This window comes from Pteronotus mesoamericanus, unplaced genomic scaffold (assembly GCF_021234165.1).
Source record: "Pteronotus mesoamericanus isolate MK-2021 breed Mesoamerican mustached bat unplaced genomic scaffold, CSHL_Meso_final contig_130, whole genome shotgun sequence".
Lineage (NCBI taxonomy): Eukaryota > Metazoa > Chordata > Mammalia > Chiroptera > Mormoopidae > Pteronotus > Pteronotus mesoamericanus.
Window position 1 is genome coordinate 29,692,926 of NW_026555060.1, and position 24,826 is coordinate 29,717,751.

At 40.3% G+C, this 24,826-nt stretch overlaps 1 protein-coding gene across 1 annotated transcript in view; it reads left to right on the forward strand.

Moving 5' to 3' along the window:
- The window catches only part of ITIH5 (inter-alpha-trypsin inhibitor heavy chain 5), a 79,787-nt gene that overhangs the window by 44,526 nt on the left and 10,435 nt on the right, over positions 1-24,826 (forward strand). The window contains exons 7-9 of the mRNA XM_054593925.1: positions 140-256; positions 22,129-22,297; positions 24,061-24,370. Coding sequence (XP_054449900.1) covers positions 140-256; positions 22,129-22,297; positions 24,061-24,370 — 596 coding nt within the window. The remainder of the gene's footprint in view (positions 1-139; positions 257-22,128; positions 22,298-24,060; positions 24,371-24,826) is intronic.

Below are 24,826 nucleotides of genomic sequence, written 5' to 3' on the forward strand. Positions count from 1 at the left end.
ATACCTTTGCTCTGGGTATGGAATCTGACCCTGTTTCATGCTACCTTTGATTTTTAGAAGTTCCATATAGTGTTCATTTTAATTAATTTTTCTACCTATCCTGGGTACTACCATTTACACTTTCTTTTCCCTCCAACAGGTTCTAAATGGTTATTTTGTGCACTACTTTGCCCCCAAAGACCTTCCTCCGTTACCCAAGAATGTGGTATTTGTGCTGGACAGCAGTGCCTCCATGGTAGGAACCAAACTCCGGCAGGTGAGTGAGTGACAGGTGCCCATTTTTTCCTCTCTCACTTTTGCCTGGGACAATGGTGTGGATAAAATTCAACTGAGGCCAAATGTCTGCTTTGCCATCCAGCTGTGGCTGCCTGCAGAAGGCCTTCCTGACCTGATTAAGTTAAACCACAGACAGAAACTATCATTTCAGCATGGTGGGTGCAGAGAGCAGAGGGACATGCTGTAGGAGCATCTTGAAATAAAGGAGGCTGCAGAGTGGACGATGTCAGTGAGACAGGACTATACCAAGAGAGCCACTCAACACCACCATTGTTGATGGAATAATTCTGTTCAGCAATGATGTCCTTTGAGAAAAATGGAATAGATTTATTGGCAGCTCCCTGGGGCTATTCTTAGAAAAAAGGACCTGTATCTCAATAATTCAAGACTGATATTTTCACAGCCTTAGGATGAATCTTAAAATTCTAGGAATGGGAGCAAGCTCAAGGGTACATGTAGTCTATACTGAAAATTTTAATTTACCTTGAAAATACAACTATATACTTTTTTAAAAAACAAACCATTGGAAAGGCTATTCCTTATCTTACTCTGGTATCCCAAATATCAGAAATTTGCATTTATAATATATTTTCAACTCATAGAACAGAAAACAGAAAGAGCTACTGGCTGCCGGACCAATTAATATCTCTACATTTATCAAAAACTTAGATCTCAGATTTTTTAAACTCATATCTATTTTTATCAAATAATAATAAATATAATGAGTAAAATAGTATCTTGAACCTCATGAGAACCTTCTATTCCACCTGTTTCCATTCCTGGGTCCATCCCTACAGGCAGCTGAAATTGATTCTAACTGATAACCAATGTACATATTTTCTCTATTATCACTTATAAATGGCTTCTTTGGCCATTGATGGTTTTAAAAGTATGTAGTATAATATATTGATCTCTTCACAGCATTTGATTTTTCTTTATCCCAAAGTAGTAAAACAAAATACCAAAATGTAATATAAAGATTGGGTTTAACTATTTTCTTTCAGAGGATAGACAAATATAATTTATAACCAATAGAGGAGGAAGATAACCTCATCTGGAAGTCAGTTTCTTGTAGTTCTTCAACATCACATTCTTGTACAGAATTCAGCCCACCAATGCCTCCACTTTTATCGCTTTGCTTTCCTTTCGCATATCTACCCTTCCATCTGGGGTTACCTTTCTTTCGCTTGAAGAACACTAATAGGTATCTTTTTAAAATATAGATCTACTGGTAAAGAATAATTTCAGCATTTGTCTAGAAGTTATTGATCTCACTCTCATTTTTTAAGGATACTTTTACTGGTATGGAATTCTAAGTTGGCAGCGGTTTTCTTTCGGTCCATTAAAGATAGATTCCACAGTCTCCTCTCCTGGCTTCCATTGTTGCTGTTGCAGTTATATGTTTAATTATTGTTCTTTTAAAGGTAACTTTTATTATCAACTGCTTTTAACATTTTCCTTTTTGTCTTTAGTTTTCTTACTGAAGTTTCCAGGACTTCATGAATTTGAGGATTCATGGGAAAATCCCCAGCCATATTTCTGAAATTGCTTCGTCTTAATTTTTCCTTCTGGGATTCCAGTGTTAGATTTCTCTCTCCATATGCTCTGTTTTCCATGCTCTTTTCTATTTATTCCAACTTTTGCCTTTCCATATTTTCACTTATAAATGGCTTCCAAACCTGTCAGTTCACAAATTCTTTCTTCAGGTATGGTTGATCTACTGTTAGATTAATTGAGTGATTTTAGTTACTACAAATTTTTAGTTCTAGGATTTTCATTTTTTCTCCCCAAATCTGCTCTGTTACTTTTCAGAATTTTCAGTTATTTTTCAAATTTTTATTGATTAAAAAAATTTTCTCAGGAACAGTACATGTAGTTATTCTAAAGTCTGTATGCTATTATTTTAAACTCTGGAGCTGCTTAGGAGATGTTTTTATTGTTTCTTATCTTCTCTCCTTCTGTGACTGGTTATCTTTGCTTGCATGATGGACATTATATTGTAAAAATTGTTTGGAGAAATATTTTGAGGCCTAAGATGATATTCTATGCCTCCAGAAAAAGTTTTGGTTTGTTTCTGTTGAGTATCTGAGGAAATTATAATCTGGGATTATTTTAGCCCATTTTCAGGGCTTGAGGTTTTTCTGGGTGGCTCAGGTGGCTCAAAGCTAGATTGAGCCTATCATTGGTGGTCTCTGTACCTCAGCTTTCAGATTCCTAAACCACTAAATGCTCAGACCTTCAGATACCTTTTTGGCCTTGGCAAAAATCCCTTAGACAAAGGTGATCCTAGATGCTGAGCCCAACTCTTCTATTTTATCTTCTCTCACATGTTTTTTCTTATTATTTTTGTTAACTCTCTGCTACCTCAAGATTTTAAAAAGTTGACATTTTGTTTAGCTTTTTCAGTTGTTCTCAGTGGGAAGGGTGAGTACAAATTACCTGTAGGTTTTCTTTATGAGCACCATTTTCTGAAGTTTTATCCACTCATAGTGAAGCAGTCTTTTGTACTGGTTGATTATTTATTGATGTTTGAGAGGTCTTACAGCCTTTCCATATTTACAAAGTGTGTTGAATTTCTTTGCTTTATGTACCCCAAGTTCTTAAGTGTCATTGTTGGCCAAGTTGTTTTTGTGCCTTTGTTAGCTAGATAATAGATGTTGACAGAAAAATAATCATGGATTCGTTTGAGACCACTCTTGGTCACAGAATACAGTGTTAATTAGGTCTTGCATCTGATCCAGCATGAGAATTCCATTTGGATTTTGAATCAATTAACAGCTACTGAGTGGGTACCATCTACTAGACTTTCCCATGTATCTCATTAAATTTCTATGCACCTCTAAAGCTTCAGATTTTCTTTTTCTTTTCTTTCAGACAATGAGCTTAATAAGGGCAGTGTTTGGGTTTTCTCTGGGGAAAAAAAACATAACTTGAAGATATCGATGATTAAAGTTACTGCAACCAATCAGAACTCCTGTTAACCACCAAATATTTTGTATTTGGACATTTTTATTTACCATCATATTGTGAATACCTCCAACATTGTTAAATGTTTTTTAAAAACCTGATTTTAATGGCCATAGAGCAGCATTATTTAACAGAAACTTCTATGAGAATGGGATGTACTATATCTATGCTATTCAATATGGTAGCCACTAGTCATGTGTGGCTGTTAGCACTTGAAATGTGACTAATGTAACTGAGAAACTGCATTTTACATTTTATTTAACTTTAATACAGTTGAATTTAAATAGTCACATGTGGCTGCTGGTTACCCTGTTGGACTGTAAAACTGAAGAACATTTACTCACTCCACCATCCCTGAGAGACTTTGAAGTTATTTCTATATTTTGCTGTTATAAATAGCATTGGGATGTTGACCTTTATGTAGAAATCCTTAACCACATGTTCAATCATTTTCTTAAGTTAATTGTTAGGAGTAGGGCAAAGATTATCAATTCATTTGTTGTTTTTACATGTGTTACAAAAACATTTTTTGGAAGGGCTATACCAATTTATAACTTTTAAAACTGTTACCACACTAAGAATTCCAAATGAAGTAAGCAGTTAAAAGTAACCAATGACCCACACTCCAAAATATGTAAGAAAATATAGGTGTATCTTTAAATGGTTTTAAAGTATGAAAGGCCTCTTTCTAAGCCTAAAAGCAATGAAAGTAACTAAAAGGGAAAAAAACTTAATAACTTTACCTATATAAAGATTATAAACTTTTGTTTCAAGTTAAAACAATAAAAGTGAACAAAGGATGGAAAAAATTATGCAGCAAAAACTTTTCTTTAATATATAAAGAGCTATGTAAAAAGCAACAGGAGTTTATCCTTAATATATAAAGAGCTATTCTAAATCAATAAAAAATAATCCCTTATAAGAAAATGGTCAAAGAATAGGAAGCCATTTACCAAAGAGAAATAGGAAGATTCAGTAAGATTATGAAAAAGAGTCAAATGTATTAGCAACTAAATAAATGCAAATTTAAAAAGTACTATTCTCATCTTCATATTGTCAAACTTTAAATAATGTAAATTACTTCTAATGACAATTTCTATAGTATGCATTTGTAGAACTCAACAAAATATTTACATTATCTCCCAATAAATGTTAAAAAAACACCAAAATGGTAAAATGTGTGGTCAGTTTCACTGCTTCTTCATAAAAAGGCATTAGTCACTCAAAGGCCACAGCAGCTTAAAGGACTCAGTTCTTTAGGTGCCTGAGTCACTTCAGGGTTTAACCTCAAACCCAGACTATACCAGTGCACAGAGTCTTCTTCCTCTTCTGATGGGAGAACTATCAAGAATTTTCTTACTAAATAACCCTCAGAGAGACAAGTCTCATCCCAAGTTGGATAGAGAAAACCAGTGAACTAAGTTGAAGTCTCCTAGATTTAGCATTAATGATAAAATAATTTGAGTAAGTCTTAAAAATATGGCATGGGATATTTTCAATATGTTAGACATTATGTTAAAGGTATTACACAAGTTATTGAATAAAAGGATATTTAGTCTTTGTAATGATTTTCTTGTCATCCTCCTTTTACTGATGCAAAAGCTGAGGGTTTGCAAAGGTATATAAGTCAGCTAGTACATGGCAGAAGGAGGCTTCAAAGCCAGGTCTGACTCTGAAGTCCATAAATCAAACCACAATGCTGTGGTGTCTCAGTACAAATGACGGTGTGATGAAGCAGTGCTCTGTATGTGATGATAGAAGTGCAAATGGGTACAGGGTCAGTGCAGTTTGACATTTCAAAACCCAATTGACAAGGCTGCATTTCAGAAGGAGGGATTCCCTTGCATTTTGCAAGAGCAATGTAATGATAGATGCCACTCCTTTGTTATTCTCCCCTCTTCCTTCATTCTTGGACATTAAAATTCCATTCCTTGCTAGGCACTTAAAGTCTGGCATGCATTCTGCTGGCCTCTAAGCTACAGCATGGCCTCGTTCCACGAGAACTATCCAAGAACAGCCAAACACATGTCAGAAGCCTCTACACAATTTCTAATGCTCATTGCTGCCTTGAGTGGTTTTGAAAACTGCTGACTATTTTAGCAGCTCTCAGCTTCTCTAAGGCCACAGCACTGAGTGAAAAGCTTAGTCGGCTCTTTAAGACTCTCATATGCGATATCATGTCCACTGGTGAAGAGGAAAATTACCCCTAAGCACAGGGCTTTTGCAATGTGTCAATGAAATTGACAACATTGGACAATAGTCACAAGTCCTCTCCAATTCTATGAAGGATCACTCACTGTTACACTGGATGTTCTTGGCTCTGCTCATCTCTGAAATACTGCACGGTGCTCGTCATGGTGTAGATCACAGATGGTGTTTAACAATTACTTGAACAATTGATTTATAAAGAATTGTAAAGGTTATTTAACCTTAAAAATGTATACTCAGTACCTGGAAGCACCCAAAGCTGTGTGCGTCTGACATTTTCTGGTTCTGGTCATAATCTCAATGGGAGTGTGAGTCTGGAAGCCAGATTTAACCAGCTGGGGGACAGATATCTCCCCCTGCCCCACCACCACTACACACACACACACACACACACACACACACACACACACACACACACACGTTGCTGACACTTGGCTTGATTGTTTTCTCTCCCATGTGCCTTTACTGACAAATGTGTTGAGAGATGCCTCTGTTGCTAGATCAAGCAAGGTTCCTGCCTCTCAATTTGAGTTTGGGAAACTCAGTGAGAGGGGAATTGGGAAGAGCAACAAAAAAATGTAATCAGGGCAGCCCTTTTTCTTGTTAGTTGCATGCTCAAAGCGTTGGCACCAGCAAACACACATGTCCTCAGGAATATTGAGGAGAATATGTGTCTATTGAATACATTTTTCCTTGATCAAGACCTATGGGTTCTTCTCTTTCTTTGTCCTAATCTGTATAATTAGATGTACTGCTTTTACCTTCATATTAAGGTTCCTGGCTAAGGGTCCCTCTTTGGCAACCCAGTAGTAACTGATGTATCATTTACAAGATGCCTTTATGCTATAACTTTCATAGATTCATTTTCATAATTTTCTATCCTCTGCCAATCCTAGAATCCCATGTAAGTTTTTGGAGGTTGCCTTCCTTTCTCCATATAATTTAGTCAACAGTTTCAGAGGGTAAAGAACAAGCATCATGTTTCTTTTTTTTAAGTATTTAAAAACTTTATTTTTATTATTTATGCTATTACAGTTGTTCCTGCTTTTTCTCCCTTTTCCCACCTCCACCCAACCCCATCCTCTCCCCTCCCTAAACCAATCCCCAAGTCATTGTAACTGTCCATGGGTTGTGCATAAATGTTCTTTGGTTAATCCCTTCACCGTCTTTCATCCTATCCCCCCACCATCCTTTCTGGCAGCTGTCAGTCTGCTTTATGTATCTAAACTTCTGTTACTCTTTTGTTCATTAGTTTATTGTGTTCATTAGATTCCACATGTAACTGAGATCATGTGCCATTTGCCTTTCACTGACTGGCTTAATTCACTTAGCATAATATTCTCCAGGTCCATCCATCCATGCTGTTGCAAATTGTCATAGTTTCTTCTTTTTTACTGCTGCATAGTATTCCATTGTGTAAATATAACACAGCTTTTTTATCCACTCACCTACTGATGGGCACTGTTTCCAAATTTTGGCTATTGTAAGTAGCACTGCTATAAACATAGGAGTGCATATATTTTTTCATATTGATGTTTCAGAATTCTTAGGATATATTCCCAGAAGTGGAATTGCTGGGTCAAAAGGCAGTTCCATTTTTAATTTTTTGCGGAAATTCCATATGGCTTTACACAGTGGCTGCACCAGTCTGCATTCCATCCAAGAGTGCACTCGAGTTCTCTTTTCTCCACAACTTCCCCAGCACTTATTTGTTGGTTGATTTATTGATGGTAGCCATTCTGACAGGTGATATCTCATTGAGGTTTTAATTTGCATGTTTCTAATGGTTAGTGATGCTGAGCATTTTTTCGTATATATATAGGCCCTCTAAATGTCCTCTTTGGAGAAGTGTCTATTGAGGTCTTTTATCCATTCCCTCATTGCGTTGTCTTCCTGGTGTTGAGTTGTATTAGTTCTTTGTATATTTTGGAGATTAAACCCTTACCAGATGTATCATTGTCAAATATGTTCTTCCATATAGTGGGTTCCCTTTTCTTTTTGTTGATGGTTTCTTTTGCTGTGAAGAAGTTTTTAATTTAATGTAGTCCCATTTGTTTATTTCCTCTTTTATTTCTAGTGTCTTAGGAGATACATCAGCAAAAGTACTGCTATGCAGGATATCTAAGACTTTACTGCCTATGTTTTCTTCTAAGATTTTTATGGTTTTGTGACTTACATTTAAGTTTTTTTATCCATTTTGAGTTTATTCTGGTGTATGGTGTAGGTTGGTTGTCTAGTTTTATTATTTTGCATGTACCAGTCCAGTTCTCCCAACACCATTTATAAAAGAGACTATCTTTGATCCATTGTATGCTCGTGTCACCTTTGTCAAATATAAATTGATCATACAGGCATGGGTTTATTCCTGGGCTCTCTGTTTTGTTCCATTGTTCTATGTGTCTGTTCCTGTGCAAGTACCAGGCTCTTTTTATTACAGTGGCTTTATAGCATAGTTTGGTATCAGAAATTGTGATACCTGCAGCTTTGTTCTTCTTTTGCAAGATTTCTGAGGCTATTCAGGGTCTTTTTTGGTTGCATATAAATTTTTGGAATATTTGTTATAGTTCTCTGAAATATGCCATTGGTGTTTTAATAGGAATTGTGTTGAATGTATAGATTGCTTTGGGTAGAATGGACATTTTAATGAAGGCATCATGTTTCTTATCTGTACCTGCCAAATTGAAATGAGGGGACATGGGAACTGGATTGGAGACGTGGCATCTGGACACTGCTGTACTTCATTCACTGGCTTATTTCATGCTTTAGGACATTAGTTTCTTATTCACTGTCCAAAACTGGGCTTTCAAGAGCTATTTGATATGTTATATGTAACTTGACAGGCAAGCAGTCTATAAACTCCACGCACTTGGGCACCCTCTTGTTTTTTATCATTATGGTACATATTTCCAGATCCTACACAGTACATGACACATAATACAATAGATAATGATTTTTGCTAAAAAAAAAAGTACTGGTACATCAACATTAAATGTAATATACATTTTTAAGGCATGGTAGCTACTACCATTGAGCAACAAGCACTCTAAAGGTTTGACATACATTCTTCTTGTAGTCTTTAAGCAATCCAATGAAACATCATCTGGACAAGATATCCCACTTTATAAATGAGAATCCGATGAGCAGGAAGGTGACACAATTATGCTGAAATTCACGAAGTTATAGGTAGAAAACTCCGTAGTCAAGCCCAGTCTCCCCGACTGGAAAGTTCTTCACCATAACATTCTTCACTGTTGGACCATAACATAACTTCAGACCACCTCTTAAGCTCTCAGGCTCTACCTGTTCTTATGCCAAATGACATAATGTGGAAAGCTGCCTATCTCAGGTGAGTGCCCTGAGAGGCCTCAGCCTGCCGCTTGGCGTTGTGAAAAACCAATGGAGCTGTTCTGCACTGATGCATAGAATTAACTGTCAGTATTTTATCATTTAACTTTGAGCACCTTGGGCATGTGTGGGGACACAGACTTCTTTCCACTTGACGACTTGGATTGGAGAGGCTGAATGCAAACGTGGTGATGGCACAGGTGTAGAATGAAAATTAGGTGGGTGACTATGAAATCTAATGGCAGAGTCACCCCAGCTGTCCTCTTCCAGAACATGTGACTCTGCCACATTTTCAAAGGGAGGATGTTGGAAAGTAGGGTATGGAGGAAGTAGCTTTTTTTTTTTTAATAAAGTTCATGTTTAATAGTCTTTGGAGACAAGTTGATCTGATGCCAGAACCCATTCAGCTTGAAGTGGCCATGAGTAGTATTCGAATGTTGATTTACAACCCAAGTCTCTTTACTATTCAAGGCAACATACAGCCCTAAACTCTGGCATCAAAACAGCAACAAACAAATTAGCATTATCCTTAAAAAACTCAAACATCCGCACCTAAAGCCTGACAGAAAAAGGCATTGCAGTGTACTCCAGGACAGCCTAAAATATAAAACTGGATTTGCATATTTAAATGGAGTGCAGCTTTTAAGTGATGGAGACCAAAAGGAGGCAGCCTGAGGCCCGCGGAGCCACCTGGAAGATGCTAGACAATGACAACAGAATCTGGAAGGGCCTCAGGGAGTTGTGATCTGGTCAGGAGGCAAAAACTCCTGAAACAAATGAAGGAGTTTACCAGAGGAGGGATGCAAACATAACAAATGAAATTGTGTCTAACACATTTGGAGGCAAGCCCTATATGGCTATTGTACAAATAAAAATGGACAATGTAAGTTTTGGGCACTCCTGGTTTACCTTTTTGGGTCACAGACCTCAGGCGCCTCTGACAGCATGGCTCCAGTTGATAACAGAAACATCTAGCTTCCCCTTCCCGGATTTCTACAGCAGGGCCAGCAGGCCTTTTCTAAAAGGACAGACAGTAAATATCTTAAGCTTTGCAGGCTAGATGGTCTCTGTCATCACTATACAACTCTGCCACTATAGCACAAAGGCAGCCATAACAATTGGAAAAGAAATGAGTGTGTTGTGTTCCAGTAAAACTGTATTTATTAACAAGGGGCAGTGGCCTGGATTTGACCCCCAGGCCATAGTCGGCTAACCAGAATGGTTTGCTGGTCTAGAGTGATGGCTGTTTGGTATATGCATAGAGACCATTTTAGTTGATAATATTTGTTTTCATCTACTGAGCTGCTCTTGTCTAAATATTGCCACTAGCAGACGTGTTTTAGAAATACATTGCAAAATGGGGATCTGGGACTTGGGGCAGTGAACAGCAGGCAATAGGGAAAACTGCTGTTTTTTGACGCTGACTCAGAATATGAGGAAATAAATGATAGACATAGGACATATTTTTTTCCAAGGCCACCAATGAAAACCTGCATTTTTTGTTTAAAAGAGCTTGCTCTTTAACGGTTATAATATAGATGATTTAAAATAAGTTGGAGGTACTCATTCAAAATTTTTTGTTGGAACAGTTAAGGTTTACCCAAATGGGATCATGTTTAAAAAATTTTGAGGATCTCTGAATGGAGGCTTTCTGTGGCTCTCATAGAAAGAAGAAGTGAACAACATAGAGCTTGAGTGCTCCTGCGTTATCTGTTCAGGTTGCAGACCTTGTTTTCAGCTTCTGCAACCCTTGAAGAGCCTTGCTTCCCCTTTCAAATGGCTTCCTAATTTTGCACTCAAGTCTGGAATGGAGATCGGCAAACTTTCCCTGTACAGGGCTGGATAAGGCCCCAAAGGAAGCTTTTGCTACAAGTAACAACGAGATAAACACTTAAGTCAAAGAGAACCGAATGAGATAAGGAATGTGGATATGCTTATCAGAGTGTCCGAGAGCAGCGTCATTCCTGGGATGGCATCCCCTTGGCCGGCTGATTGAAACTGCAGCTATAGGTGAGATTCCTAAGGGCTGCCGCGCCTGATATCACTGCCACTCTTCTCTTCTTCAGGACAACTGACTCTCCTTCAGGATCCCATCTTGGCTTTCAATCCAGACTTGAGATTCTCAAAGAATGCAATATATATTGATTACATACCATGGAAAGGCACTAGGCATAGGAAATAGGAAGATAAATAAAAGACCCAGCCTTACTTTCAGGAGGTCCAGAGGAGAAGGAAAGTTGGGTGAAAATCATGTGCAAAGTGCTGCTGTAATAGAGGTATAGTCAAGGCACATTTGGAGTGTTGTTAAGTTGTTTGTATGGGTGGAGTAGGGGATACTGAATGTTATCAGAAGAGGGAATAGTTGAGTGAGTTTCACTTTCGAAGTTAGCTAAGTGGGTGGAGTGAGAAGGAGGAGAGAGGTGGCTAGCATGTGCAAAACCATGGAGACAGGAGAAAAAGACATACAAGAAAATCATCACATTTAAGTCACTTTAATTAAGGACATTAGGACTTTTCTGGGGAAAGACACATGGAACACTCACATGTTAATGAAATCCAACATGTCACAGAGAGGGCGGGAAGAACTTTAGGGAGGGGAAAGAGCCCAACGTAGTCAGTAAAAGATGTACAATGGAGGTGACATAGGAACTGGTTCTTGAAGATGGAATACACTATTCTTGGCAGGAAATGAGGGAGTGAATTCTTGGTTGTAGAAAAACACGAAGAAAGATACAAAACAAGAGTGAATATGTTATAGCTGGAAAGTTCTAGTAATAATTGGATTAGATAACTTGAAAACCATCCTGATGCAGACATTCAGAGAGGCAGGTACATTGTAAAATCTTTCAAGTGCATGGCTAAGCTGGTAAGCAAGTAAGAGAGCAGCACAAATTCTAAGAGTGAAAAGGAAACAGAGAAGTAAAGTGCTGAACGCCTCAACAAAGTGATGGTTTCCCCCAGAGAGATGCCCATCTCCCTGTCCTAGGGCCTGCGGTTTTAATGCCCATGTGGAATGAGGAAGAGAGCTTCCCAAGAAGTGCCCTAGAAGTAGGGAGTTCATTCTGAGACCTTTGCATAAAGCTGGTTCCTTTGAAGGACTGCACCTTCAGTGCACTAGTGGGCAGAAGACAACTCCTGCCTGTCTCTATTCTGGACCCTCAAACTGTCCAGATCAATCTCCTACCACAAATAAGAATGGAGTGTAACCAAAACTCAAAAGAAAAAGTAACCAAAGATCCTTCCCAAATGCCAACAATTAAGTTCATCTGGCTTTAGAATTTCTTTTCTCCTGCAATAAAAGACTTACTTTTCAGACTCACAGTGTCTTGAAGAGTACGAGAAGATGGAAAGAGACAGATATTATCACTCTCCCCATCTGATGGAGGGTGACCCTGCTTCCTCTAAATATTTTCTTATATATACAATCTACAGGTACTGATACGCTATGTTGACTTCTTTCATAATTGTTTCCTATCTCCTATTTAGTGTGACTTTTTCACAACCCCCTTTTTTCTGTTATATTCTTGATGCTTGTCAAGGCACATCCCTGGGGGTTTACAGTGAGTGACATAAGATGCACTTACACCAGGGAAACAAAAATCATGAGAATTCATACATAAGGGAAAGTTGAATGGGTAAAAGGACAGTCAGAGAGTCAGTTACCAAAAAAAATTCTGTCAAAATGAAACAGGCAGGGCTCCAGAATCCAAATATGCCGTTGAGTAATGTGGACTTCAGACTGCAGACCAGGCACTGAGGACCAACAACTCAATCACGTTAGTCAGTAGAAGCGACAAAATATGGATGAAGGACGCCAGTTGCAAAGGAGACCTGTAAACCCAGGTGAACTTCTCTTGGTCAGCATCCTCTTATGTACTTCCTGTTAGAGCATGAAGCCGTACCTGCAGATGACTGCCTAGAGCCTACAGATTGAAGTGCTGAGGCTGTACTCTTGGCTCTGTTCTAGAATGAGAAGCATGAGACCAACATTGGGGGCAAATTCAGGTTATGTACTAATCTCCCACATGAAAAGAAGTAAAAAGGAGATTGTTTTGAGTCTTGTGTTGTCTACACATCAAGCATGAAAAAAATGGATGTGCTTCTTATGTTATAAAGAATCAAAGATGTGTTACTGGCAAAGAGCTTTTTAGAAAAATGTACAATGATATTATTAGGTACTTGTGTGATACATTTGTCAAAGCAAAGTCAAAATATTAGGTAATGAATCTTCACATTAGCCAGAATGGTAACATGAGGGAGAGTTTGCCTCTCAAGTTAGAATAATGTTATGCAAACACAAAGATTAATGAAATTTAGTTATGCTTACATTGCAAAAGATGTTCTAATATATAACTTATTCAGGCTTTTTCTAAAAGTAAGGTTGAATTCAGCCAGAATTTAGTCTTTAACATTCCCTTTTAAAACAAATCCTGAAGTAATACTGGTATTTAGATCTGAACCTTTACTAAAAAGGTGCTTATTTTTACTTGAAGAAAGAACTATTTTATATTTTTATACAGATTGGGTAAACATATGAAAGTAGGTCATCAGAACCAGAATTGCAATATATTCTAGTACAGTGCTGCATTAAAATAACATTTGAAATTACAATTGAAACAGAAAATAAAATTATAATAGCTTTAAAATAATATGTTTTGAATACAGAAGCCCTATGATTTTGCTTAATTTAGGAAATACGCTCTTTATAATTTGCAAACATTAAAACGTAGAAACTAAAGAAACAGTGTTTTCTATATTTAGTTCTAGGTGAAATTTTGAGCTAATATAAATCATTTGCTGAACTGTTTTAAAATATCAGAATATATAATGACTTCTATCCCAAATTTTCCATGAATGTAAAGAAAGCTTCTTAATTTCTGCTCTTTCTTCAAAAAGAACATTTTGATCTACAGCAGAGCTCTTTTTCAGGAGAAAAAGAGTTTCTTTGTCTTTCCACAAGATTCCTCAAATTTGAGTGAGGCACCTCTTTTGGATACTTTGTATATTATGGTATAGTTGTTTTTTTTATTTTTAATGTAAATTCTCTGACATGGTTCATTTCAGGAGATTTTTACAGCAGTAGCAACAAGAGGGACCTGGGCGCTGGGTGGGTGTTATGGCTGAGTCCCTTCAGGAGCGCACACAAGCTCAGGAAGTATAATTGCTCTGTAGTCAGTGGAGTAACATTATTTTTTAAGGTTTTGGTTTCTTTTCTGAAGCCAATCTGTTGCTAGATTTTTTAAAAAAATGTAACAATGATAGAGACATGATATATTGGAGTAATGGCCTTTTTCACTCAATTTATCACCTTGCTCCTAAAGTTGGAATTTTCAAAAAAAAAGTCTATGTGATGGGTGAGTCACAATAAGCTTTCAGAAAACTTTCTTTCCAATTACTGAAAGACTTACAGCATGTAGATATAAGGTTCTGCTACAGTTTACAGAATAGATTTTTGTGATACTGAAATGTTATGATCTTGAAATACTTGTGTAATCAATACCCACAGAGCCCAGGGTGACTTGGGGCAGCACCTTGTTTGGATGCCTGTGGAACATGTGGAGAGATGCCGGGATGGAGGGCGTATCACTCTCCTCAATGTGGACTTCGGTAGTTTAAGGTTGCAGTGAGGTTCTGATATTGCAGACTTGGATAGAGTCACAGGCTATTTTTTTTCTCCCCATCTGTCACTTCAAATAGAATGACTACAGTGCCATCCTACCACCTAGGAGCAGGATGTGCTGGGCACGGAGGGCTCCCCTACTGGCATCAGGAAGGACTACAGGCTAACGGGAGGACAATGTGTATGTCCCTCTCCCTTCCTCCCACCAGCGTCCATTATCTCTGCCCACCTAGGAAAAGGAGAAGGCTGAGCCACAGCTCAGGTTAATGTTGGGCGTATTCCCTTTCCCAATATCGTCTCAGAAACTTAGGATTGTTTTCATGGTCTGTATCTGTTGATCACTATTCTCCTTCATGGCTCAGATCAGACTTTCAGAAGGTCTTAGATTTCATTATTGGATTATTTTAAGCTTTTCATCACAGGCGATTTTTCTCTTGGATTCATTTAAAAGGACTGTGCGAATCAATGAAAGAGAAAATGTCAACTCCATGGTAAACATTTTAGAATGAGACAAGTGCTAGAACTGCTTAGGAGAACAGCACATCCGTTCTGCTGAAAACATGGGATGGCTCACATGTAATACCCTTGAACTTGAGTTTCTTCTATGATGTCATGGGTTTCCCATGTATTAGGCCCAACAACCCAGAGTTTGTGGTACAAAAGCCTTTTGTGTCAGAGTGTGGTTTGACGAAGATGCAGATGCAGAAACATTTGAGAAACGCTGCATCAAACGGGTACCCCGACGGAAGTGGTAGCAAGGAGTGGGCAGGCAGCTGAGTAGTTAATGGGCTCCGTTCACAGTCCAGTCTGGGAGTCTTGTTATGTGATGCTGCTCCACTTGGGAAATGTTCCACAGTCCTTTCCAACAGTGGAGTGCTTACCCCCTTGAAGGCTGTGCCAAGAGCCTGCAGCTGCTTGGGCTCAGTCAGTTTTTTTGGGAATGGGGAGAGGGAGGCAGGGGAAAGTACCCTCTCCTGTCCCAGTACAGCTTAATTCAGGGGCCCAAAGTGCCCAGGACAGCTGTCTCCCGGACACCCCCTTTCCTGGGAGTAGCACTTTAAGAGGCTGCATGAGTACAGAGTGGAGAGAGGACTGTGTCTCCAGGGCCCAGCTCTGCTCCTTCCTATAGACACCATCGGAGGAGACTACTTCATTTTCTTTCCTGAGGATCCACTAGAGCAAGGAGAGACGCTGCCAGCCCTATTGAATGAATGGAGTACCTGAAACAGAGAATTTATTTTTGTTTGTTTATATCCTGCCTTGTTCCTGAAAACATTTAAATAGCGATTAAAAGACTTACTTAATAATAAACCTAAGGCAGAGCTGAAATTAACTTCTAAGGCATTGTTTTTAAAGGGGATACTTTTTTTCTCCTTGTAACCCAAGGAAAGTATATATAAGAAGAAGAATTCATCACTGTAAAATAATTTTAAGCAGAGAAGTATCCCTATTATTTGTGATTATAAACAGACAGGATTAAAAGGACTCTTGTGTAATGCCTGTATTCAGGCCAAGGTACCTCTTTACTCCCTAAATAGTAAAAGAAATACGCGTAGGTCCTTTTCATTTATTAGTTGCATTTGCGTACCTTTTTTTCTCCCTCAGTCCAAACATAATTTGGATGTTGTAAAATCCCTTCTGATGACACATACGGACCAGTTCTTGCAGATTGCTCTCCTGGGCGGACGGGTGGTATGTGGTACCTGATGCCTGGGATTGGTGCTTTCAGGACTGGCTCATACACAGAGGAGACCCGCTCAGTCTCTTCGGCCTCTTGCTGGCTGATGTCTTTAAGGATTCTGTTTTCTTCCTCAGCTGGGCCCTTATGTACAAATTATTCTTCTTTTCCAAGGCACAGGGTTTGGTTTTCCTGTTTCGTCCCCATCACCTTCTCTCCCCAAGATTCACTAACTCCTCCTGGACAGGCTTTCCACATAGCAGTTGGATGCAGTGGCCTAAACCTGTCTCCCACATAAGCGCTCTCCTTGTCCCCACATAAAGGTGAGTGAGGCCGGTGACTTCCTGGAACCTATTCTTATGGTTCCAAAGAGTGAATGTAACCTTCCAATGTCAAACATGTAGCCCTCCTCAGTAATCAGACCCTGACCCCCAATTTTATTAACTTCCCTTTAACGCTATACAGTACATATAATCATAAATCTTATATGCCTATTTTCAAACATCTTCAAGGAACACATTTCCACAGACTCCTGCAATTATGTATTAACAAGTTAATTTCAGGGTCTCACTATTCCAAGTGGGGTATTTCGGGGCTGCTTGTCACCAGCAGGCCAACTTCTTCTGAAAGTGCAAGGCCACTAGGTGGAGCTTTGGGGATAGGGGAAGAAATCCAAGGGACATGGCGTGCCGGGGTATCCAGTATCTTTTCCTTCAGTTCAGGTTAGTTGGAGAGGGCGTTGTGGGCATAGGGGTGACCAGCTCACTTCATCACCTTCACCTGTAGAGTCTACAGCTACCATCCTGGGTTTGGGAGGGACCTTAAGGGGATGTAGTTCAACCCCTCATGGGATGCCCCTTTGCCTTCAGTGTAGTTCAATCCTAAATCCAACTAGGATTACACATTCTCTGCCTTTCTGGGCTTCCTCTGATCTTCCTGGAATGTCCTAACTCTGTTCTCTGGACTGTACTCTTGGAAAATATTTGACTCGGTTTCTGTTAATCTTAAGCATGTAAACACAGCACATTGAAATATCAGCTTAAGCCCACTCCCATTTACTCTTCTATCTGGACACTCAACTTCTGCTTACCTGTCAAACCTGCAACAGCATGCAGAGCTGCTGGGGCCTTCAGCCCATCCATCTCAGGAGAGTAGGAGCCTGGGAAGGGTGAGTGGGTGGTGGTGACTGCAAGTGTCAGTGGCAGCTTCTGTCTAGGCCCTTTGGGATGAAGGGTGGGAAGCCATCCAGAAGGCCCTAATGTAACTGGAAAAGGAGTGACTGTGAGCCTGTTGGCTTGCCTTTCCCGGTTCATGTGAGGTTAAGTTTGCAGCTGTGGCCTTACAAGGTCATAAGGAACCTGTAGTTACTGAGCTAAGGGGAGGAGGGTGGAGAGGCTTGAACAACTGCTCCTACAGCAGAACATCTATCACAATCAGGAAAAAAAAAAAATCAGCAAGGAGCAAACTGACCCTTCTTGAGGTCTTTAGCATACTACATGAGGATCCTTAAGGATGCCAGCAGCCAAACAAACAACAATCTTCTGACAAGTTTCCCCTTGTCCCAGCGTGTGCCCTGGGTTCCTGGCCAGCTCCAAGCTCAAACAGGGAGCAGTGGGAATATTTCCAAGCGCCTGCCTCGGAGCTGGGCTCCCAGTGGTGTTATCTCAGGGACGGCCACTGCTTGCTGTTGTCTTGCCACAGCTGTGGGCCATCAGACTTTCCAGAGGTCCAGACCCTACGACTGGGAGTGATGCCTGATGCTCATACTGGGGATGCACAGGCTCTAACTTGAAGGGAGGGTGAGGAGACAAAGTGTTGCCAGCTGCCTGGAAAATGCCATCAGCATCAACACTTAGGGCACTCCACCCACATCTGTTTATTATAGTTATCAGATTTGTTTATTTTCACTTGAACACTATCCACCAGTCAGCTCTAGGATTCTTACACATCATTGTTCTCAGTATTATCTGCCCTAGGTTCTCTAGGACAGGGGCTGTGTCTCTAACTTCCTTCGTGTTTACTCAGTAGAATTCTACCTCTCTCTCATTTACTCATTTACCAGATACCTACCGAAACCCTACAACGTGTAAAATACCATGTCGGGAGGGTGGGGAAGGGCAGGGGGATAGCTGCCTTGGGAAGCTTCCCCTGTCTGGTGTGACAGATAGATGACTTACTCAGGAAGTTTTCATCAAGCATCTGTCATGCAGCCAGGCACTGCTGGGTCTTAAAATACAGTGACAAAATGGGAAAAGGCCCTGTACACAGAAGCACAGGATTGAGTTGGATAGATAAGTAAATGCACAAATATGTAATTCCATTCTCTCTGTGAATGTGGTGAAGGCAAAGAACAGGGTGCCATGCTTGAGAGAAGAGCAGCATGTGGGTGAGGAGGTAAGAAAGGCTCCCTTGGGACATGGTGTGTAAGCCCAGAACTAAATGTTGAGAAGGGTTGAAAATGAAACTCTGGCAGCAATGTGAGGACAGGCTAAATCTTTTAGAAAGCAGAAGCCCTTTGTCACACTAATTCCATGTAAGGAATTTATCCTAAGAAAACAGCAGTGAGCACACAGATGTGTGAATACTGAGTCTCATGGAAGTACTGCTTAAATGCTTAAAAATATTTAATTATGGTATATGCATATGGTAGAATATAGTGCTACCATTAACATGATTAGACATTTATGTATGGGCATGAACACTGTATATGATATAGTAAATTAAAATCTTATAGCATGATATATGAGCCCATTTTACTTAGATTACATACATGGGAAAGTTTCTGAAAGGCTGTGTGGTACAACATTTTAATAGTGGCTGTCTCACCTTGGCCAGGGAGCTCAGTTGGTTAGAGTGTCATCCTGATATGCCAAGGCTGTGGGGTTCAATACCCGGTCAGGGCACATACAAGAATCAACCAGTGAATGCATAAATAAGTGGAACAATAAAATCTCTCTCTTTCTCCCCCCTTCCTCTATTTCAAATCAATAAGTAAAATTTTTTAAAAAATGGTGCCTATCTCTAAGTGAGGGGTATTTTGTAAGTCTTATATGTTTTTTCCCTGATCTTTTTTTAAGTGAATTTTTTGCATTAAGAAAAAATACACAAATAAAGAAACATAATCCATTGCCAATCTAGGGCAGAGGGGACCCAAGCTGAGATTACAGTCACAAGAATCTTTAGGGAGAGAAGGACTTACAAAAAGAGGAGGAACTGCCAGCCCCAGATGACCTAAGGACATGAGGCTTAGGGAGAGGAGCGAGAAGAAGGTGCAACATGATGTCTGGTTTCTAACCTGGATCACTGGGTAGCTGGAGGTGCCATTCTCTAGGACAGGGAACAGGAGACAAGAAAAGGTTTGGGTAGAAAAGCAAAGCTTCTGATCTTCAGCATAACGAATCTGAGTGCCTGCGGGACATAACAGATGGATCTGGATCTCACAAAAGTGGTGCGCTCTAGAGAGACGTGTGGAAGTCAGTCATCCAATGACTGGCTAAGGGAGGGTATACAGTGTTCAGGGGTGCTGATTCTGTCAGCACCCCAGGCTGGTCTGAGAGGAAGGTGCCAGTAACGGCAAGGAGAACCGTTCAGAACGGAGGGCACCCAGCGTGGTTCCGGGAAGCCAGAGTTGCAGAGCTTCACAGATCCTTTTTAAAATGGCTTCCAAATCAGGCTGACAAAATTGGGGTGTGGATTCTGCTTATTTTCACAAGATCCTTGGACATATTTCTTGAAGGTGGGAGTTAGGGTTGGGAGAAGACAGGAAACTCAGCTGCCAGTGAGTCTGGCCTCTGAACAACCCGGTGTGATGGGTCAGAAGGAGGGAGGGCCCAGCACCAGAGAAGAGAGGATCCTGAGAGAAGAGGAGGATTCCTAGACTCTGAATGCAAGTAAGGCCCACTGTCACCATTCTTTCTCATGGAAAAACCAGGGGCAGTTGGGAGGGCGGTGCAACCCTCCGTAGGATGAGAGGATGAATTTAATGAAACACGTTCATTGTTCTCAGCTCCGGGTGGATGCCCTCTGCAAGGATGTTATAGGAAATGAATCCATTAGTTGCTGCCAGAAACCAGTGAAAGAAACAAAGAAATAAACAGAGCCCGTCAATACTCAGGGACCTGGAAGGAATCCCAAAATGAGCTGCACATTATAAGGGTTATAACTCAGAACACACTCAGCGCCAGCAGTCTTGGGGCTGAGATTCCACTGCTGTTGGTGTAAGTGTTGGCCCTGGAGTCTGACTTCCTGGTTTTCATGCAGGCTTCCACGGGACATGATGCTTAACCCTTTCATTCCTTAGTCACTTTGCCTGTAAAATGGGAATATTGATAGTCACTTTACATAAGGTGGGTTGTGAGGATTAAATGGGTCCCTCACCTCAACATATGAAAAGCTCTGGCATTGGGCGTAATACCTGGGGGAGAAGAAGGCCCCCGGGAAATGTTAGCTGCCAATGTCCTTGTCATTACGCTACTATTGATACCATGACAATCCACTGCTTTCTCAACCTGGGAATGAAGGATGGGGAAATTGAGGCATAGCTTCATTCATTCAGTAAAGGTCTATAAGGAGAATGTTAAGCAAACACCCATTTGCTCAAGCTAGAAATTCTGTAAGTTTACTGAGAGAATGCAATATACAGATTTAAAAATAAATATATCAGATTGGTTTTCTAGAGTGGATTTTGAGGATCCTATGAAATTTAAGGGTTGGATGGTTAGATGTTTGAGCAGTTGGATACAAGATTGAAGAGTATAAGGAGAGGAAGGGGGAACATTCAGAAGGGAAAAGAAGTTGTGGCTATTTCAGTTAGAGAGGTAGAAAGCACAGCGTAAGGGGAGAGTATTGCCTGAAGCTGGTTATAAAACAAAAGCTAACAGTCATAGAATCTAGAAAAAGACCTACAAAATATTTTCAGCGTAATCATATAGTTCCTTAGCACACCTCATTCTGCGATCACTGCTTCAGGCTCTACTGTTTCTCGTTGACTCTGCCACCTCCCACCTCCTGGCAAGTAAGAGGAAACATGTATATATAATTTACTGTATGCCTTGCCCTATTATGAATACTTTCTATGTAGTAACTGATTTAATCCTTGTGACAACCTGATGAAGTAGCACTATTATTGTCCTACTTTTACAAGTGGGATAACTTAGGCACAGTGAGAAAAGAAAGATAATGATAGAACTTACTACCCAGAGCCACACAGAGAGGAACTGACAGATCCAGGGTCACACCCAGACCGCCTGCTCTGAAGTCTATGCTCTTAATCACTGTAAGAGGTGCCAGATGTCACTGTTAAGGCAATTATGTAGTGAGTGTTCCTTACTTCATATGATGCATTTCTTTAAATGTCTAACAACATTGCTGTTTAGAGAAGACAGTGCTTTCTTTCAATACATAGTTGGTTATTTTAGAAACTCTTGTCCACATTCCTAGTATTTTTCTGTTTTCAGTTTCACATGGTCTTTTTCTTCTTTCCACAAACTGTGTCTTTTTTTCCATGCCTCTTACTCACTCAGTGCCTCCAGGCTCACTCACGTCACCTCTTTGCTTTGCTTGAACCATTGCATGGATCTTCCTTGCTTCTTTGCAGAATGCCCTCTCTGCCTTTCAAGTCATCCAGTTCCTTTAAGCCTTGTGCTCAAACTCTTGCTTCTCTGTGAAGTCTTCTAAAGTTACTCTAGGCCAGTTGTTTCACTTTTTAAAAAATCCTATGATAGTTATTATTTGTACTTCTAATCTCCTAATTCATTCATTCATTCATTCATTCATTCACTAAACCTCTCTAGTACCTCTTGGGTACTGGGAGTTTACAAAGATGAGTGGAAGCTGCCTACAAAGAGCTTACAATATAGTAAAGAAAAGGGAAATAAAGCAAATAATCATATCTTGGACATTTATGCAGTACCCTTTACATAATAGGCACTTAATTTTAACCCTGACATCATTCCTGGTGTGCAGGAATTCTAAGCTAAGGGACATGTGGACTAATGCAATTGATATAACTGGTTTTGGTTTTGTGCTTGCCTAGACCAAAGATGCCCTCTTCACAATCCTACATGACCTCCGACCCCAGGATCACTTCAGCATCATTGGATTTTCCAACCGGATCAAAGTGTGGAAGGACCATTTGGTGTCAGTTACTCCCAACAATATCAGAGATGGCAAAGTCTACATTCATCACATGTCACCCACCGGAGGTAAATATGAGTCCTTCTTTTCACATTAGCTTTGACGTGATAATAAGTGAGTAGCTAAATTTTCTGCCAAGAGACAAGGATTTGAATGCTGAAGCTATCACAGGAAAGGAGATAACAGCCAAGAGCTTTCCCAGAAGCTTATGTTTCTCTGAACACCAATTCTGTAAATTCTCCTCTTCCAGGCCCCCGAGCTAAGATGGTCAAATAAGTTATGGGGGGAAATACCTGATAGGGTTTGGAGCCTTTCCTGGCTTATCTCACGGATCCCGAGCAATGAAGCCGTTTTTGTAAATTGTTTTAGGGTGTGGAATTAAAGCCAAATAGAAGAGTTAGTTTTGTGTGCTCAAATCTTAGCACCCTAGGAAGCAGCAGGTGGAACTGCCCAGCTGCACCCTTAGTCCCTTCGGCATGGCTGAAACAGTGTGCAGAGCAGGAATCCCAGGGGGCCGGGAGACACCGTGGATGGAAGGAGTGATGGGTCTCAGTTTCTGCCTGCCTAGCTTGGGAACGGTGCCCAGGTAAGTGTGCAAAGGAGGGAAAGGTCATAAAGAACTTTAAGAAAATTAGAGTATCAGAAAAGTATGCTAATGTTATACAGCTGTGCTAGATGTAAGTTCCTTCAACTCAGGACTTTGGTCTTACTCTTGCTGTCAACTTGATCATGACTACAGTAACACATGATAGGTGCTCAATGTTGGAGTGTTTATGGGCACTGATCCTGACCCCTCCCCACTTTATTAAAGGCCATTTATGGAGACACCATCTCTTGTTTTTGCCTCAATTACTGTGCTTTGGTGGCCACCTGGAAACATATAAAACACCCAACAGTCTTCTCGCATCTGAGATTTTTCATCTTTCTTATATTCATCATTTCCTATCCAAGACAAAGCTCTGATTTCCCACATGAGTTTCATTTGGAACCTTATCTTTCTTAGACTGAGCTTGAACGTACAATGGGATTCCCTACCAGCGTCTACAACAGTGAGATTTAGGAACTGTTTTACTAGTTGATGGGAGAAATAATGGATTGGATTTAATATAGTATTATACCATTGATCATTGACCTATGGCAGGAAGTGACAAGGTTGTTAAGTCCTCTCGAGAGAAGAAACTCTTACTCATCTTTGTATATCCCCTAGTTCCTAACATAGCCCCTGACATATAGTGTATGCTCAACAAATACTTGCTAATTGCATTTATTTTAATGCTATTGGCTTCGGTTAGAATGTTATGGGGAAGTGAGGATAAAGCTTTAGCAAACAATTGATGTGTATTATGTTCTTTTGGAATCCAAACCTTATAAACCTATGGTTTCCTTTATTGTTTTTCTTGGCACTTCATTGCTCCAACCTCTGTAGGTGGACAGAAAAATTAATCTGCTTCTCTCAAAGACATATAACATCAGGGTTGGGGGCATAGATTCTGAAACCAGATTGCCTGGATTTGAACCCAACCCCACCATCCACAATTCATTTATTTTCCCTAGGCCTCAGTTTCCTCATCTGTACACTGGAGATAATAATGGAGTTGATAGTAGGATGAAATGAGTTAAACTAATTAAAGTATTCAACAAACACTTGCCAAGTTTCTAGACAGGCTGTGTAGCCTAGAATCACCCCACATGCTTGGGGTCTTCTTCCCCTCATTCCCAGTGTCACTCTTGCTAATTCTTGAACGATCGTGAATGAACCACAACCATGAGTGTGCAGCCAGGGGAAGGAGGTGAGCGCAAGATTGAGCCGTCCTGTTCTGGTGTTCCACAGGCACAGACATCGATGGGGCCCTGCAGAGGGCCATCAGGCTGCTCAACAATTATGTGGCCCACAATGACATTGAAGATCGCAGCGTATCCCTCATCATCTTCCTGACGGATGGGAAACCCACAGTTGGCGAGACCCACACCCTCAAGATTCTCAACAACACGAAGGAGGCTGCCCGGGGCCAAATCTGCATCTTCACCATTGGCATTGGGAATGATGTGGACTTCAAGCTGCTGGAGAAACTGTCGCTGGAGAACTGTGGCCTCACACGGCGTGTTCATGAGGAGGAGGATGCGGGCTCACAGCTCATTGGGTTCGTTCGTCTTCTTGGGCCAATAATTGGAGGTTCTCAGAAGGGGATGGAAGGTAGGGTTTTATGAGGGACTCAGAAATGAGGATGGTTTGCTGCACCTTCATCTCAAGGCTACTGGAAATGACCATAACTCATTACACTGGGAGACATCATGTTGGGTTTTTAAATCCATTAGGCAGGTCTATCTGTAAATTCCAGTCCTGCTTTGTGACTTTAGGCAAGATTTTAAATTCCCTCATTACAAAGTGAGATTTATGTTCAGTTGACAGAATTTAATGGGAAAACCTTTATAAAGTATTGGCAGAATGATTGTCATGTGTTAGGTGTTCAATTAGCTCTTCTGGTTATAATTGTCTTCTTGACATTTCTAAGCACTTTCTGGTATAGTCACTCTAATTCTGACCTGTGCAGTAGCTAAGATAAGCAACTGTTGAGTAGTACTGATAATTAAAATGA